At 36.8% G+C, this 15,636-nt stretch overlaps 2 protein-coding genes across 3 annotated transcripts in view; both read left to right on the top strand.

The window, feature by feature from the left end:
- Positions 1–1,281, top strand: part of obscna (obscurin, cytoskeletal calmodulin and titin-interacting RhoGEF a) — a gene marked incomplete at both ends in the record, with an annotated part of 52,237 nt that extends 50,956 nt beyond the window's left edge. Inside the window, 3 exons of the mRNA XM_081348590.1 lie at positions 492–588; positions 712–861; positions 1,104–1,281. Coding sequence (XP_081204716.1) covers positions 492–588; positions 712–861; positions 1,104–1,281 — 425 coding nt within the window. The remainder of the gene's footprint in view (positions 1–491; positions 589–711; positions 862–1,103) is intronic.
- Positions 1,282–2,615: 1,334 nt separating this feature from the next.
- On the top strand, positions 2,616–12,831 carry dmap1 (DNA methyltransferase 1 associated protein 1). 2 transcript variants are annotated; one of them, XR_014028954.1, is made up of 12 exons: positions 2,616–2,756; positions 3,140–3,247; positions 3,341–3,432; positions 7,593–7,791; positions 7,913–8,071; positions 8,185–8,352; positions 8,898–9,083; positions 9,341–9,412; positions 9,968–10,040; positions 11,289–11,575; positions 12,043–12,154; positions 12,343–12,831. XR_014028954.1 is itself a non-coding variant. In XM_081349148.1 (11 exons), exons 2-11 carry the CDS (start codon positions 3,149–3,151, stop codon positions 12,100–12,102), a joined length of 1,395 nt encoding a protein of 464 aa, XP_081205274.1. In that variant the 5' UTR covers positions 2,616–2,756; positions 3,140–3,148; the 3' UTR covers positions 12,103–12,831. The 2 variants fall into 2 exon arrangements, 1 of the variants encoding a protein (XP_081205274.1); XM_081349148.1 differs by having other exon boundaries at positions 12,043–12,831.
- Positions 12,832–15,636: the final 2,805 nt, after the last annotated feature.

Raw genomic sequence — 15,636 nt, 5'->3', positions numbered from 1 at the left:
AATTTACTCCTGTGATGACAATGCTGAATTTTTAGCATCATTACTCCAGTCTTCAGTGTCACATGACCCTTACGAAATCATTCTAATATGCTGATTTGCTGCACAAGAAACATTTCTTATTATTATCATCATTGTTGAAAACAGTTGTACTTGCTTAATATTTTTGTTAGAAAATGTGATACCTTTTTGTGAGGATTCTCTGATGAATAGAACGTTCAAAAGAACAGCATTTATTTGAAATAGATATTTTAGCATGATAAAAGTCTTTACTCTTACTTTTGATCAATTTAATGCATCCTCGCTGAATAAAAATACAAATTTTATTTTCTTTCTTTGAAAAAATCTTACTACCCTCAAACTTTAAAGTGGTAATGTATCTGTGTCATACATTTTCTCGGCTTCTTGGCGTCTTTAAAGAAAAAGTGTCAAGTATCTTATCAAAAACAAACCAATTTAGTTTATGAAAAAATATTTTCTGTTCTGTTTGTTAGTTTATATTGTCCTTCCTAAAGCTCCTGAAATCTTAGACGGACAAGGAGTTGGACCCGAAACTGATATCTGGGCTGTTGGTGTTTTGGCTTTCATAATGTAAGTACTTTCATTCAGTAAAACTGGAACCGTATAAGGAATAGTGACATGGACATTAGGGCATCCTTATTGTTCAGCCATTGTCAACTGATTTCCTCAATGTTCTTTACTTTCCCCTTGTAGGTTGAGTGCAGACAGTCCCTTTCATGCTGATTTAAATTGGGAGAGGGATCGAAACATCAAAAAAGGAAAGGTCCAGTTCAGTCGTTGTTACCCAGGTCTCTCAGAGGGAGCCATCAACTTCATGAAGAACACCATGAGCAACAAAGCCTGGTAAAATTCATAGACTGCTTATTTTTTATATCCAAATAGCAGACAATGAGATTTCATATCATATTTATTCATGATTTTCCATCAATAGACCTAAGAAAAACAATTGTTAAATATATCCTGCTTCTAAACTTCAGGCAAATTATGATTTTAATGTCAAATTAAATATGGAAATTGCACTATAGTCAGAATCAGTATGTGGACGTACTGTTGGCAGTTTTTGATGTGGCTCCATGTTTCATCAGGGCAAGACCAACAGCTGCAGAGTCCCTCCAAAACCCCTGGATACAAGGAGACCGTCCTCCCTCCAAACACAGCGACTCTGTGGTCTGTTTCTCAACAGACAAGCTGCAGGCCTATCTCAGGGAAAGAGAGCTCAAGCGAGACCACGTCCGCACAAAAATTCAACTGCCCCTCTCGTAATGCAAGGGACAGAACATATTTGGAGGCTGAAAGTAATGTGTGAAACTGTGAAATGCTTTTAGTTTTTTAGGGGGGTTTTTTTAAGCATAGATTTATTTTTTGTGCTGCTCTCCCACAAGGGGAAAGATTATGATGAAAAGTTTTAGCAGTAATGATAATCAATTATATTTCTTTAGATACAATTTTCAACTGGTGTAATCCAGCTATCTGCATGACAGTTCTTCGATTATTGCTTTGTAATCATTCAAACAGTGACACATTACTTAAACACTATTTTAAAATAGTGTAAATATTTGCATATTATGGCTTTTTGTATGCAAGCTGCCCATTGATGTTTACCTTGAATTTCTGAAAATATCTATCTATCTGTCTATCTATCTATCTATCTATCTGTCTATCTATCTATCTATCTATCTATCTATCTATCTATCTATCTATCTATCTATCTATCTATCTATCTATCTATCTATCTATCTATCTATCTATCTATCTATCTATCTATCTATCTATCTATCTATCTATCTATCTATCTATCTGACTGTCTGTCTGACTGTCTGTCTGTCTATCTATCTATCTGACTGTCTATCTATCTATCTATCTATCTATCTATCTGACTGTCTGTCTGACTGTCTGTCTGTCTATCTATCTATCTGACTGTCTATCTATCTATCTATCTATCTATCTATCTATCTATCTATCTATCTATCTGTCTGTCTATCTATCTGACTGTCTGTCTGACTGTCTGTCTGTCTGTCTATCTATCTATCTGACTGTCTATCTATCTATCTATCTATCTATCTATCTATCTATCTATCTATCTATCTGACTGTCTGTCTGTCTGACTGTCTGTCTGTCTGTCTGTCTCTATATCAATGAATGAAAGATGTAGAACTAGTTATCACTGTTATTGCAGTATATTGTTTTCTTTGTTTTTTTGTTTTTATGTTAATAAAATTGTATGCCACCACTCTATCAGGGATAACTTTCTTGTATGACGTATTGTGTGGTTAAATGCTGTATTTTATTAATCACTTAAGATATTTTCTCTCATTTTTATGCAAATTTTACTTTATGTATGTGGATTTTATTGGTAAATGTTGATTTTGTAAGAGTGGTAAAGACAATAGGGATTGCTGTTGCCTCTTTGCAGTGTCTAGAATGGTTTCACATAATTCTATTATATTCCCAAAAATGCCATGCTCCTAAAATAAATGTTTTGTCAAACGTGTGATTTTGTAGTTTGGATTTATCCATTGGCGATTTATATACCATAGGTAACTGTAAGGCACTACATCCTTTTGTCCAATAGGTGGCGATCATTTACACAACTGTGTCGTGAAGCACAGAGGAGCTCACCGTCGAAGAGGAGATCTGCATCGCATCCGCCGCTAGATGCAGCATTTCAGCTAACACTGTCACGCAAATAAAGACAAGATACATATTTTAGAAACACAGGCTGCCTTTATTTTTCTCAGGTAAGATTAAACGTTACTTCTATTACCCTTATTGTTCATAAATACTGTTCTGGAAGTACTATATGAGCTCAATGCGGTTCCCGCCTGTAGGCTCATTGATTCCGAGATACGAGTCAGCGCTCAGGCTCAGTTTTTAAGTTATAGTTTATTTCTTTATCTACCAGCTCACACAGACCCAGCAAACAAGTTCGAACATTTAACCCTGATGTATTGTCTGTGTTTGATGTTGTTGTTGTTATCGTTGTCAGATGTACTGCTGCCAGTGGTTCATTCAGTTCTCATAACAACTATGCTTATTTGTCTGCTTTCAAAAGCAAACCAACCATTTCATTGTATAAGTATTTTATACATATCTTTGCTAATCATTCTGTCTAAACTATTAGTCCTTCATCATGACTACCGGTGCTGACGTGAGGGATATTCTGGAGCTGACAGGAGGAGACAATGATCCAGGACCCATCAGCAAGAAGGACTTCATCAACTCAGACAAGGTAGCAAACTATTGAATTCAGATAGATGGATGTTACTGTGACAGATGTCTTGGCTATGTATCGAGACAATTCTCATTCTGTTTATCTTTGTAGAAAAAAGCCAAGAAAGTAACAGAGACATTAACCTTCAAGAGACCAGAAGGAATGCACAGAGAAGTTTATGCCTTGCTGTATTCAGACAAAAAGTAAGATTGCTGTCTCGGCTCAACCTTTTCACCTCAATGTTTTATTGCCCATATTATGAGATTTTATTTGCATTGCCCTCTAAAAAAATTATTCCCATGAGAAGCGGCAGATTCTGTTGCTGTTTGAATGTATCATTTATTGTTTGATCTTGTTGCTAACATGTTATATATTATATCAGTTGTACAGCAAAAGGGATTGTATGAGTTTATAGTTGTCAGAATTTTTAGCTATTGAAAAATGCAAATTAAAAATCAAATACATTTATTTTTGAGAAGTAGGCTAAATATACAACACTGACTTAACAGTACTGTAATGTTTTTTCCCCCGTTTTTTTTTTTAAATAAGTCTCGTATGGTCACCAAGGCTGCTTCTAATCTCTTCTAAATCTATTTGATCGAAAATACAGTAAAAACAGTAATATTGTGAACTGTTAATATCATTTTAAAATATATATTTTTTTATATATATATATATATTTACTAGAGGTGGGCATAGATTAATTTTTTTAATCTAGATTAATATAGATTAATTTTGAAATTAATCTAGATTAAAATGGCTCATTTGAATTCTGCTGAAGGCATTCAGAATGTGTGCTACCCAAATAATGACTATAAAAGTAAGTCTTTGAGAATGGGTTTCTCAAGCCAGGTGGCGCATTAGACCAGGGGCTCATCTCCTGTTTCCAAAATGCATCACAAACTGCTTGAGAAAGCTGTTCTACTCATAGACTGTAAAAAGTTACTACTGTACTCTTACCGTCCGTAGGCAACATTAGGTAGGCCTATGTTATTATCAACTACTATAGGCTATCAATTAGGGATGGGCGATATGGCCTTAAATCCATATTGTGATATACATTGCAGCCTCTTGCGATAACGATATTATAATAAAACCATTTCAGAACAGGTTACACAGACCCTGCTAAACAACAGCTAAATGTTTTTTTTTTTTTTTTTTATAAAGGGTGCATGTAGTTTTGAGAACATATATTGTGCAAAACTGTAAGTATACAACATAATTTTGCAGATAAATAAAATTTAAGTACACTAGCTGCAGAGACTTAAGTAGGTCTAATGTTTATTATGGCTTGGAGCTTATAAAACCCCAAATTTAAAATTAGAATATTCTAACTGATGTCTTTTCAGTTAAAAAGAAACACAACAACGATTCTTTAAATCGGGCGCAGACAGAGATTATGTTCTACACCACTCAGATATATTGGGAATAATACGCGCGCGCTGGTATTCATACGTTTCGTTTTGAATTTGAGGTGGTAGAACGGATTAGTCGTGTGTTAACTTACCGAACTGTTACACCACACAGTCTACGTCGGACGGCTTAAATCCGAACCAAGTCCAAATAATGGATGTTGCACGATCTTTTACACCAGCTTTAACTTTCAGCCGTGTTTACTTAAGACGAATATGATGCGTTGCAGCCGGGTGTACCTCGCGGCCGCGGCTAGATTGCGTCATCATAGCTTGTGTAGCTTGAGCCAACTCCCAACCCAACTTGGAGAATAGATTAACGGCGATATTTTTTTTATCGCGCGATAAGAGTCTCGCGTTAACGCAGCGCGTTAACGCCGATAACGGCCCACCACTAATATTTACGTTTTATTTTATTCCTTTGATTGCAAAGCTGAAATTTCAGCATCATTACTCCAGTCTTCAGTGTCACATGACCCTTCAGAAATCCTTCTAATATTCTGATTTACTGCTTAAGAAAAATGTCTTATCAGTGTTGAAAACTGTTTTGGTTATGCTTCTTAATATTTTGTGCAAACTGTGACACATTTTTTTCAGGGTTCTTTGATTAATAGAATGTTCAAAGAACAGCATTGAATTAGAAATCTTGGTTAAACTTTATGTTTAGGTGTCTAACTACTGTACTTGCATCAAAAATACCTACAATGTACTTATTGTGTTCATGCAAAACACTTACTGAGCTGGGATAAGGGAAGGGTAAACAATGTAATTAAAGATGTAATTACAGAAGTTAATTACAGCTGTAATTACATGCAGGATTTAAAAAAAATATATAAGTACAATGTCAAAACTTGTATGTGCACAATAAGTGCATTGAATCAGTTGATTCATTTAAATGTTATTGCATATTAGTTAAAGACACCTTATATAAAGTGGGACCAAAATCTTGTTAATTTTGATCAGTTTAATGCATCCTTGCTGAAAAAAATAAACTTACTGACTCCAAAATTTTGAACAATAGATAGATAGATAGATAGATAGACAGACAGATAGACAGATAGATAGATAGACAGACAGATAGACAGATAGATAGATAGACAGATAGATAGACAGATAGATAGATAGACAGACAGATAGATAGATAGATAGATAGATAGATAGATAGATAGATAGATAGATAGATAGATAGATAGATAGATAGATAGATAGATAGATATGTAAGGGATAATGTATAGAGAGGCGGTCGTTATAGCGAATAACGGCCCCGACGCGAAAGCGGAGGGGTCTTGAATCAGCCTGAAGGGGTTGTTATTCGCTATAACGACCGCCTCTCTATACATTATCCCGCTTATTACTTGGCTACCTACAAAATAAATAAATAATTTGACACGAATTATTGATTTAAAAAGGAGTTTATTGATTTAAAAACGAATGTATTGCTTCTGCCAAAGAAAATAGTCTGTTCCGCGTCCATAGCAACGCGCTGTTTTTCATGGCAACGGTCTGTTATACTTCGCAGCGGTCTGTTATCAAGAATTATACCATGGTCTGAGTGAATACTCGATTCTGATTGGCTGCAGGGTGTCCGTTAAAAAGTGATAATGGACACCTAGGAAAGACGTCCCGTCAATTTGCCTGATGACAGTTCTAAATGATCTCGCTGGCTCAAACTCACTGATCAACTGCTGCGGTCGGGTCGCTGTGGCCACGTTGCTTGGCAACGTGAGATATTAATTAAGTATTATACTATTTAATACGGGAGATATTAAATAGTGCGCTCGACTTAATAAATAAAAACCCTCACGATTTTTACTCTAAAATTCTCTTTTAATTCGGCATATAATAGAATTTGTAGATTCGTTTTAGGATGTTCTTTTTCCACTCACCAGTGTACAATGTATGATGCACTTCAGTGGCCATCTTTGAATGTGAGAAGGCAGACTCACTGGCTCCAATTTATATTTAAATGTATTTACTTTGATTATCCTAGTTACCTACAACAATACTTTGTACTCTTCTCTTCAAACTACCAAGTTAGGCATTCTGTCCAGACTTATTTTCTCGTTCCTCGTGTTAAAAAAACAATTGGTAAGAGAGCATTTATGTTTAAAGCTGTACTAGACTGGAATAATTTACCTGTAGATATTAGATCCATTACTTCTTTTCGGTTGTTCAAACAATCTTTATTATCTTATTTTAAAGTAGATTGCACATGCTATCATTGAAACTGTCGTTGTTGTTATGTGTACTGTTGCCTTTTTTTTTTTTTTTTTTTTTTTTTTTTTTGGGTGGTGTTTTATTGTTTTATTGTTGTCTGTTTGTTGATGTATTGTTATTTGTAATCTTGTTATGTTCTCTAAGTTGTAATTGTGTTTCATTGTAAGGACCCCCTCGAAAACGAGATGATACATCTCAAGGGGTTAATCCTAATAAATTCTAACAAAAACACATTAAAGTATTATTAATTGATTAAATATTTCTTTCTTTCGTAAGTAACCATGGTATAAGCGGGTTAATACCCTTCGAGGTGTCCATTATCAGGTTTTAATGGACTTCAATGATTCACGCCTCGCCGTCGTCCATTAAAACCTGATAATGGACACCTCGTCGGGCATTAACCCGTACATAACAGACCGCATTCTACATTAGAATTCAACCAAGCCATGTCATATATATATCTTGAGTTGCACGTAAAAATATGTTACTAAAAATTAAATATGTTTTGTTTTGTTGTGGTAGTGAAAATTTTGGCTAGGGCAAGTAAAAATCTGAACTACTGGTCCGACTAGGCCGTCATAAAAATCCTTATAGTTGAGCCCTGTATTAAAAATTATTATAGTTGAGCCCTGTATTAAAAAATCCTTGTAGTTGAGCCCTGTATGCTGCCAATGGATGCTGATATTGTTACATTGAAACATATAAACATATCATTAACGTTTTCTTTTTTTCAGTCGGGATGCCCCTCCCCTGTTACCGAGTGATACTACGCAAGGCTACCGGACCGTGAAAGCGAAACTGGGCTGTAAGAAGGTGCGGCCCTGGAAGTGGATGCCCTTTTCTAATCCAGCCAGAAAAGATGGAGCCATCTTCCATCACTGGAGACGTGCAGCAGAGGAGGGAAAGGACTACCCATTTGCTCGCTTCAACAAGGTTGGAAAGAGAAGATTGTTAAAATGACATTAGTAGAGGAAAGAGATTGTGTTATATTCTTGTTTTAAAAATAGAAATTCCTCTCCTTGCATGTTATTGAAAATCGTATTCCTGTTTATAGACTGTGCAGGTGCCTGTGTACTCTGAGCAGGAGTATCAGATGTATCTTCATGACGACGGATGGACGAAAGCTGAAACGGATCACCTGTTTGACTTGTGTAAACGTTTCGACCTGAGGTTTATTGTTATCCACGATCGCTATGATCACCAACAGTACAGAGTAAATTCCTCTTCATGATTCTGCTTCTAACTGAACATAAAATAGTAATTTTACCACGTTACATTTTGCTCCCTTCTAATCACATTTCTTCACTGATTTCAATGTAATTGTAGAAGCGCTCTGTGGAGGATCTTAAAGAGCGTTATTACTGCATTTGCGGCAAACTAACAAAGGTTCGAGCTGGAACGGGAACTGAGCCCAAGATCTACATCTTTGATGCTGGTCATGAGAGACGCAGGAAAGAGCAGCTCGAGAGACTTTTCAGCCGCACTCCAGAACAGGTGAGACTGCTCAGACTTTACAATCTTCCTAACAATTATTTTCACTCAAGGCATATGCAAAATAGAGGAGTGGAGCCTGGTTGAGTTGCGTTAGCACTGTGTTGAAACTCGCAGTTATGGAAAAGGTGTGACATTTCCGAAACACGCTCAAAGCGGTTGACCAATCACAACACACTGGTCCAGCCGACCTATAAAAGCACATTGCACTTTTGGAAGGAGGAGCTTCATAGAGACTGATCGTTATTGACAGACTGGGAAGAGAGGTGCTGCAACAGTGTAAAATATGTGAAAAATATTTTTTTGAACATTCAAACATGAAACCTTCTAGTAGACTCCTAAAACAAAATCAAGAAGATACTGTAAAAGGGTATGAAATGGTCTCTTTAACTCTTTCCCCGCCAGTGTTTAAAAAATTCTGTCAATGGCTGGAACTGCTGTTTTATAAATGACGGAAAATTCCATCAATGGCGGGAAAAGAGTTAAGTACAAGCTTTATCTCATTTAGAATTTTTACTTCATGAATATGTACCTTTTCCTTCCTTTAGGTGGCAGAAGAGGAATACCTGGTCCAGGAGTTGAGGAAGATTGAGACACGCAAGAAGGAGCGTGAGAAGAAGGCCCAGGACCTCCAGAAGCTCATTACAGCCGCTGACACGACCACAGAGATGCGCAGAGCTGAACGCAAAGCCACCAAGAAGAAGCTGCCTCAGAAACGAGAGATGGAAAAACCTGTAATTTTCTCTTTATTTACCATTCACACTGTCTGAATTCAAAGTTAACCTGCCAGCGATAATAATAGTTGTTTGATGGGAGGGGGGTATTTTCAATAGAAAAGAAAGTGCAAAGTTAGGATGAGCGCTGTGATTTTTGTGTGTGTGTGCATTTTTTAAACCGTTTTCATTTTTTTTTTTTTTTTTTTTTACATCTGTAAATTTTAAAACTTGCTATCACGTTCTCCTCTAATGCCCTCTCATCTGTCCAATGGCAGGCTGTTCCGGAAACCGCAGGCATCAAATTCCCAGACTTCAAATCTGCTGGTGTTTCACTACGGAGCCAGAGAGTAAGATCAACTTGCACGCTTCGACAAAACTGACCCCTGATCCGTTTCTTAATGTACGATCTATGCAGAATATTATGATACATCCCTCCTCTCCACAGGAGCCTGTGGCATTTAACTTCTCTCTCATTAGCCAGGAGTTGATTGATTCACACAGTCATAGGTAGAGTAATCTACCCACAGGAAGGCATTCCTCTTAAAGAGTAATGAAGGGAGGTCGCTCTATATAAAACCCATTAAGGATGGTACTGGGGTAGTATATGACTCAGATGTGGCTGGTCATCTGTTAGTCAGACTCGGGTGCATAAACATGTTTTGATCTGCCCTCTCTGAAGTGCATTTCAGGGGTATTATGAATGAAAGATGACCCCATTTTTATTCCATTGCCCCCACTTTTTTCTACCATGTAGCCATTTGAGATTAAAGGTGTTAATGTTCCATCTAGAGTTCCACAGACCTCATGGATTCAGACATGAGTACACAAGCACAACTTAAGTTTACTTGAAGTTTATTTGTAGCTGTAGTATATTTTGTTAATTAATGAATTTGTGTGTCTAGATGAAGCTGCCCAGCTCAGTTGGACAGAAGAAAATAAAAGCAATTGAACAGATCCTGACAGAGCAAGGAGTGGGTAAGTAACGCTTTAAGTTGCATTACTTCTGAGCTCCTACCTACCATATCATTTCTATAGTTGAAAAAAACGGTACTGATTCTGATTCATAAGCTATTGATTCAGTTCTGATTTTAATTCTATTCTAATTAATTTAATTTCAGTTGTAATGTCAATTTTACTTGCATATTAATTCAATTTTTTTGCAATTGTATTTCTTGTAAAAAAAAAAAATAACTATGCACAAAGGTATTTTAAATGATAAACTACCATTAAATAGGATAGAGATTTGAGACTTTTGAGATTTTGATTAATTCGGAATTTATTAATGTGCATTGTATGAACAGATTGTTTGTTTGTGAAACGGATTACACTGGTTGTGCTGTATGTTTTTGATTCACTAAAAAGAACTGCTTTGAAAGAGTCATTTGATTCAGAGTTCCTCATGCTGTGTCTTATTCTGGGTTCGTACTGTCATGAAAAACCTGGAAAAGTCACGGAACTCTAAAAAAGCCATTTCCAACCTTGGAAATGTTTTGAAAAAATGAAGAGTTTTGGAAAATTTGTTTCTCAAATATCTGTATAATTGAATTTGTTTAATTGATTATGCTGGTTAAATTACAATATTTGGCATTCGGGCATTCAATCACGTGATGTTATGTTCTCTCCGTGGAGTAATGGCTGGCACAGTCACAGCTTGTACTTATTTTTTAAACAAATAGCAAGCAAACACATTAAAATAGTCATTAATAGTCATTCATTTTAGTGACTACCACTTTTAAGCCCCAGGAGGGGTAGTAAAGACATCTTTTAAGTAATCCATGTGACTCCAGTGGCCTCAATCTACTTTGTTTGCTCAAAAACACCCCATAATTTACCACTTTATTTACAAAATATTTTATTTTTATTTTGGGTGAACTAATCCTTTAAGATGTGCTCAAGTAATTTTTAATCTTATTTTACATGTATACTTAGACTTAAATGGAACTTTAGGTCGTAAATATTGGGTCAAAATCAATGGAAATTTATTGGTAAAAATGTGTACAAACCCTGACCTATTCTTGTCCATTATTTCACAGAACAATACCTTTACCTCATAACAATCAATTTGAACTTTGGTGAAATATGACTTATTTTGCCATGCTAGCATAGAGTAAACGATTGATCTTGAGAATTTAAAAATCAATATTGGGATTGTTCAAATGAACCGTAATAATTACAGTTCAGTTTAGAAAGTCTTATAACATATCTCTTCTCGTTCCACGGCAGACCTCAACCCTATGCCCACAGAGGAGATAGTGCACATGTTTAATGAACTCCGCAGCGACCTGGTCCTGGTTTACGAGTTGAAGCAGGCCTACAGTAACTGTGAGTACGAACAGCAGATGCTGCGGCACCGCTATGACGCACTCCTAAAAGCAGGGGGCGCAGTCACACCACAGAGCGAGAGCGGAGGAGCCCCTGACAGTCAATCCTGGCTTGGCGCTGATGACATCAAAACTGAAGCCAAAGAGCAGATTATTGATGTGGTTGGAGCTCCACTCACTCCAAATTCGGTGAGTTTCAGAGTTTTTTTTTTTAATGCGTAACTGTAAATTGCCATGACTTAATTAATGGTTGGCTTGGTAATTTATGATAGGCCTACTTTAGTAATAGACCACCACAAGACTAGGCCATGACGAGACAACACAGAAAAACTATTATGAACAAATAATCTATCATGAATTCTTCTTATAATCCTGATAACTGGAAATTTATAGTGTAACTGGTAACACTATAAATGTCCAATATTATAATGCTTATCAGATCGTTAGTTAATGCGCATTCAGCTATAAACCTTAATTTTTTTCATGTATTTTCACATAAATACTAGCTTTGATTGTACATCAACTGCTGAGCTATTGATTTTAATAAAATTGACATTTTAAATTGACTAGCATTTTTCAATGAATCTTTCATAATATTCCACTGTTGACAGCATAATTATTTGAATATGGTTTTCTTCATGTTCCTCTTTGTACAGCGCAAACGCAGAGAATCTGCTTCGAGTTCCTCATCTATCAAGAAGGTGAAGAAACCGTGACATAAATGACTCTGTTAACTCGATTGGACATTTTGGACAAGAGGAGAGAGAGGTGTCTGGAGCTCTCTTAAGTGATTGCCTGTTTTGGTTGGGGTCAGAGGCTGAGTTTGTGGTTGTAGGTCATCCGTTATCTGCTCTTTTGATGACCGCTCTCTTTGTTAATGTCTTCAGCACAATGACTACCCTCCCTGTCCGCCACCCCTCAATCCCACCTGCTTCCCTCCTCTCTTCGTTCTCCAGACCAAACCTGTACCATGACACAGACCACCCTTGACAACCTATTCCATTACACCACCTCCTCTGTCCAACCAGGCAGCCCAAACCCAGATGAACTGTAAATTGGCAGAGAGAGCTAATCGGCACATAACAAGACAGAAGCAAGTAGAGGGAGAAAAAAAGAATGTCTGCTTGTCTGTCTGAAATGAACGTATGCTGGACAGCTGGTATGAGCCTGGATCCTGATGGGGAATTTATTGAACATTATTGTGTTTGTTTTTGGCTGCGTCTTGAAACAGCAGGCTCTGGAAAAATGTTTCAATTTTTTGAGGTGTCGCTGTCTAACTGCTATCTTTACGTCTGACATTCTGATGTGCTGTTTTTCACCTGCAATCCTGTGTTTTCTCTGAAGAGTTGTAGACAGTCTCATCCATCTCAAATAGATGCTCTTGTACATTGAGCTTGTTACCTGTAAAATGTCCTTGTGTTTAATAAATGTTTTTCCCAAGTGTTTTCCTTTTAATTTTTTTAAAGTGTAATGAAAGGAGACAAAAGGAAATGTTGGTATTTCACCACTGATTATCATCTAGGAGTTAGAAAATATTGTGACCATGATTCGGTGTAATATAGGCTAGTCAATATTTAGGTTAGGGACTGGTTTAGAATTTTAAAAACACGTAAACCAAGGGCAAATTTTCAGCATCATTTGACTACGACAATGAAGCTGACAGCATTAACTAAACACATCCGTGCGCTGAGTTGTTCCGTGAGATTCGGGTATTTTGCTCTGCATTTGTGAGGCACTCGGTGCGTTTTAAATTAGCTGTCAAGTGCGCGCATCAATAACGTGAACAGCGCGAGCTCTGCCGCTCGTCATCGCCACTTCATGAATTCGCCGCGATAAAGACATCTCCAGTAAATTCATTACAGTATTGAACATGACAGGAAACATTTATAATTTACATGTCAACTCTGCATAACCCGTGATACATTTATGCCAGGCAGTAGCCTGGGCCTAAAGAGCTGTAGTGAGCCTTTCAACTGAGGCAGTAACATCGAAACACCTTCTGACTGAAAGGTTTCCTTTTCTTTGGAACAGATCTCTGTGAACACAATTATTTATTAATATTAAGAATAGTGTAATTTATTTTAGAAGACATTTTAATTTTAGAAGTTAACTTGTTTATCTCTATTTTATTCAAATATATTCTTGTTTGTAACTAAGTTAAAAGGCTGGTAAAAGGATGTTTCTGTTGTTCATCAGCAGGAATTATTATTTTTTTTTCTAAAAGTGATTCCAACCATATCGTTCCTCTGTGCCGTTATCGTTATAGCTGTGGTGTGGACTTCCCTATTCGGTTATTAAAGTTTTATAGTTATAGTTTAAGCAATATCACACAAAGTAGAAAGGCTGTTACTCCGTATTAGCAATATGATTTTTTTATACATCAGTTCAATACGCAATAAGTTATTATGGAGTAAAAAGTTTGACAAAATGAATCCAGTTATTTTTTTTTAGTCTCTGTCAATGTAAATAGTTTATAAAGAAGCCTAGGCGTTGGAGGTTACCAAGCTACGCACGGATTAGCGGAGTAGCTGGATTTGGTAATGTTTTAGTTTTAATTATTTTATAAGCTCACTAAATATTTTAAATATGAGGTAAGTGATAGTGTCCAGTGGAAAGGAATTAATCCCTTTATCTTTCTGGTCTGACTGTAGATAAAGCAGCTTCAATGGTGAGGAAAGCTAGCAGCTGTGATCTGTTGAGAGGAGAGAAAGTGAAAAACAGTGGTAAAATTGATTCTTGGTGTCTATATTTCATGTTGGAAATTGGCTCGTAAATCCCGACGTATGATCTATGGTGGCCATCCTTGGGAGAAAAAAAAATCAGTAAGTGTGTAATTTCTCCCTTGACAGAACACAGCCGAAAGACTATCCCTCTTTTCCACTCTCTCTCTTCCTCTAGGTTTCTTTTCATGACTTTGTGATGGCTCCATCTCATTACAGCAAATCCATTTATCAAACGTTACTAAGCAAATCTCATTCCAAAATTTTGTATGGACATTTGTGTCATTCTCAAATGAGGATGAAGGTGATGTGAACAGTCTCATGTCTTTTCTCTTACGCTTATTTTTGTCTGGAATGCCGACAAAATCTTACGTTCACGTTAATGTGTCTTTGGGAGGGTCATTCCATTCCATGCTACAAATGTGAAAATGTAAATGACTGAGCATTCCTCCTCAGTGGGACACCAGACGTAAGAGGTAAAAGGCATCGGGCAGAACCCTGGCGGAGTGGTTTATTATCCCGACGAAGAAGTGATGGTGTGAAACGAGAGCTCTTTATCAGAGGCACTGGAGTGGAGGAGAGCTTTTTAATCATGGCCTAAGAGGGGTGAAGGGTTTTTATCATAATTGAAGTCTTTCCAGGGCTAATTGTGGCTATATGTCATTGTCTGAGAGCACGCCTAGAAGCAGATGTGCTAGGGATATGATGGAGAAGAGTTAGTCAAGAAAAAGATGACATGAGGTCTGTCATCGAGGGAGCGAGGCTTCATACAGTTTTCATCACTCTATCAAAATGCATAGATCTCAATCACAGTCGGATGATGATAATGAGCTTTCATTGAACTCCAAAGTACATGTTCTGATAGGGTGAAACTCGTTTAGAAATCATTGTTTGATCGCTACATTTCTTTTTCTTTTTTGAATATCAACCTAGGGGAATTCATCTTCAAGAAAGACAATGAAATGCTTTATTTGAGTTTCTCTCGGTTACGGTGGACCTTGCTGACTGAAGCAATAGTGGGCGTCTACAGGGAAAGGTCAGTGTAGCTCATTTCATCTTCTTTTTACCTATTAGATGAGGTTACTGTCCTAGTCACCTGTTATTAGTCATGCTCTCGGCCAGTTTTAACCACCCCAGTCTGCTTTGCACAATGTTTCCATATCCATGGCCTTAAGACAGTTGGAAACGAAGGTGATTAAATGGGGACACACTGTGTCTCTGGAGAAAACTTGTTCGCACAGGACACCTTGGTATGAGGGGAAAACAACTGTGGACAGACAAAATGCACTTTCCTAGAATGTTTTTTTTTAAAGGTATTTTTAATCAGAAACGGCCAATTAAATTGATCAAAAGTCACTGTCAAGACATTTATAATGTTACAATAGTTTTCTGTTTTAATATAAATGCTATTCATTTGAGCTTATAAGTATCATGGAAAAAAATGTAGAACGTTTTTCATGAAAACAGTAGGCTACAACTGTTTTCAACATTGATAATAAGAAGAAATGTTTCTTGAGCACCAAACTAGCA

The sequence above is a fragment of the Scardinius erythrophthalmus genome (assembly GCF_964197995.2).
Source record: "Scardinius erythrophthalmus genome assembly, chromosome: 20".
NCBI classification, from domain to species: Eukaryota; Metazoa; Chordata; class Actinopteri; order Cypriniformes; family Leuciscidae; genus Scardinius; species Scardinius erythrophthalmus.
Note: the sequence above shows the minus strand (reverse complement) of the source record. Positions and strands in the feature narration are given on the sequence as shown.

Coding starts and splice junctions, on each gene's coding strand:
- dmap1 (XM_081349148.1), top strand. CDS start 3,149: ATGACTACCGGTGCTGACGTGAGGGATATTCTGGAGCTGACAGGAGGA. Junction 3,248..3,340: donor ACTTCATCAACTCAGACAAG/GTAGCAAACTAT, acceptor TTATCTTTGTAG/AAAAAAGCCAAGAAAGTAAC. Junction 8,072..8,184: donor ATGATCACCAACAGTACAGA/GTAAATTCCTCT, acceptor ATGTAATTGTAG/AAGCGCTCTGTGGAGGATCT.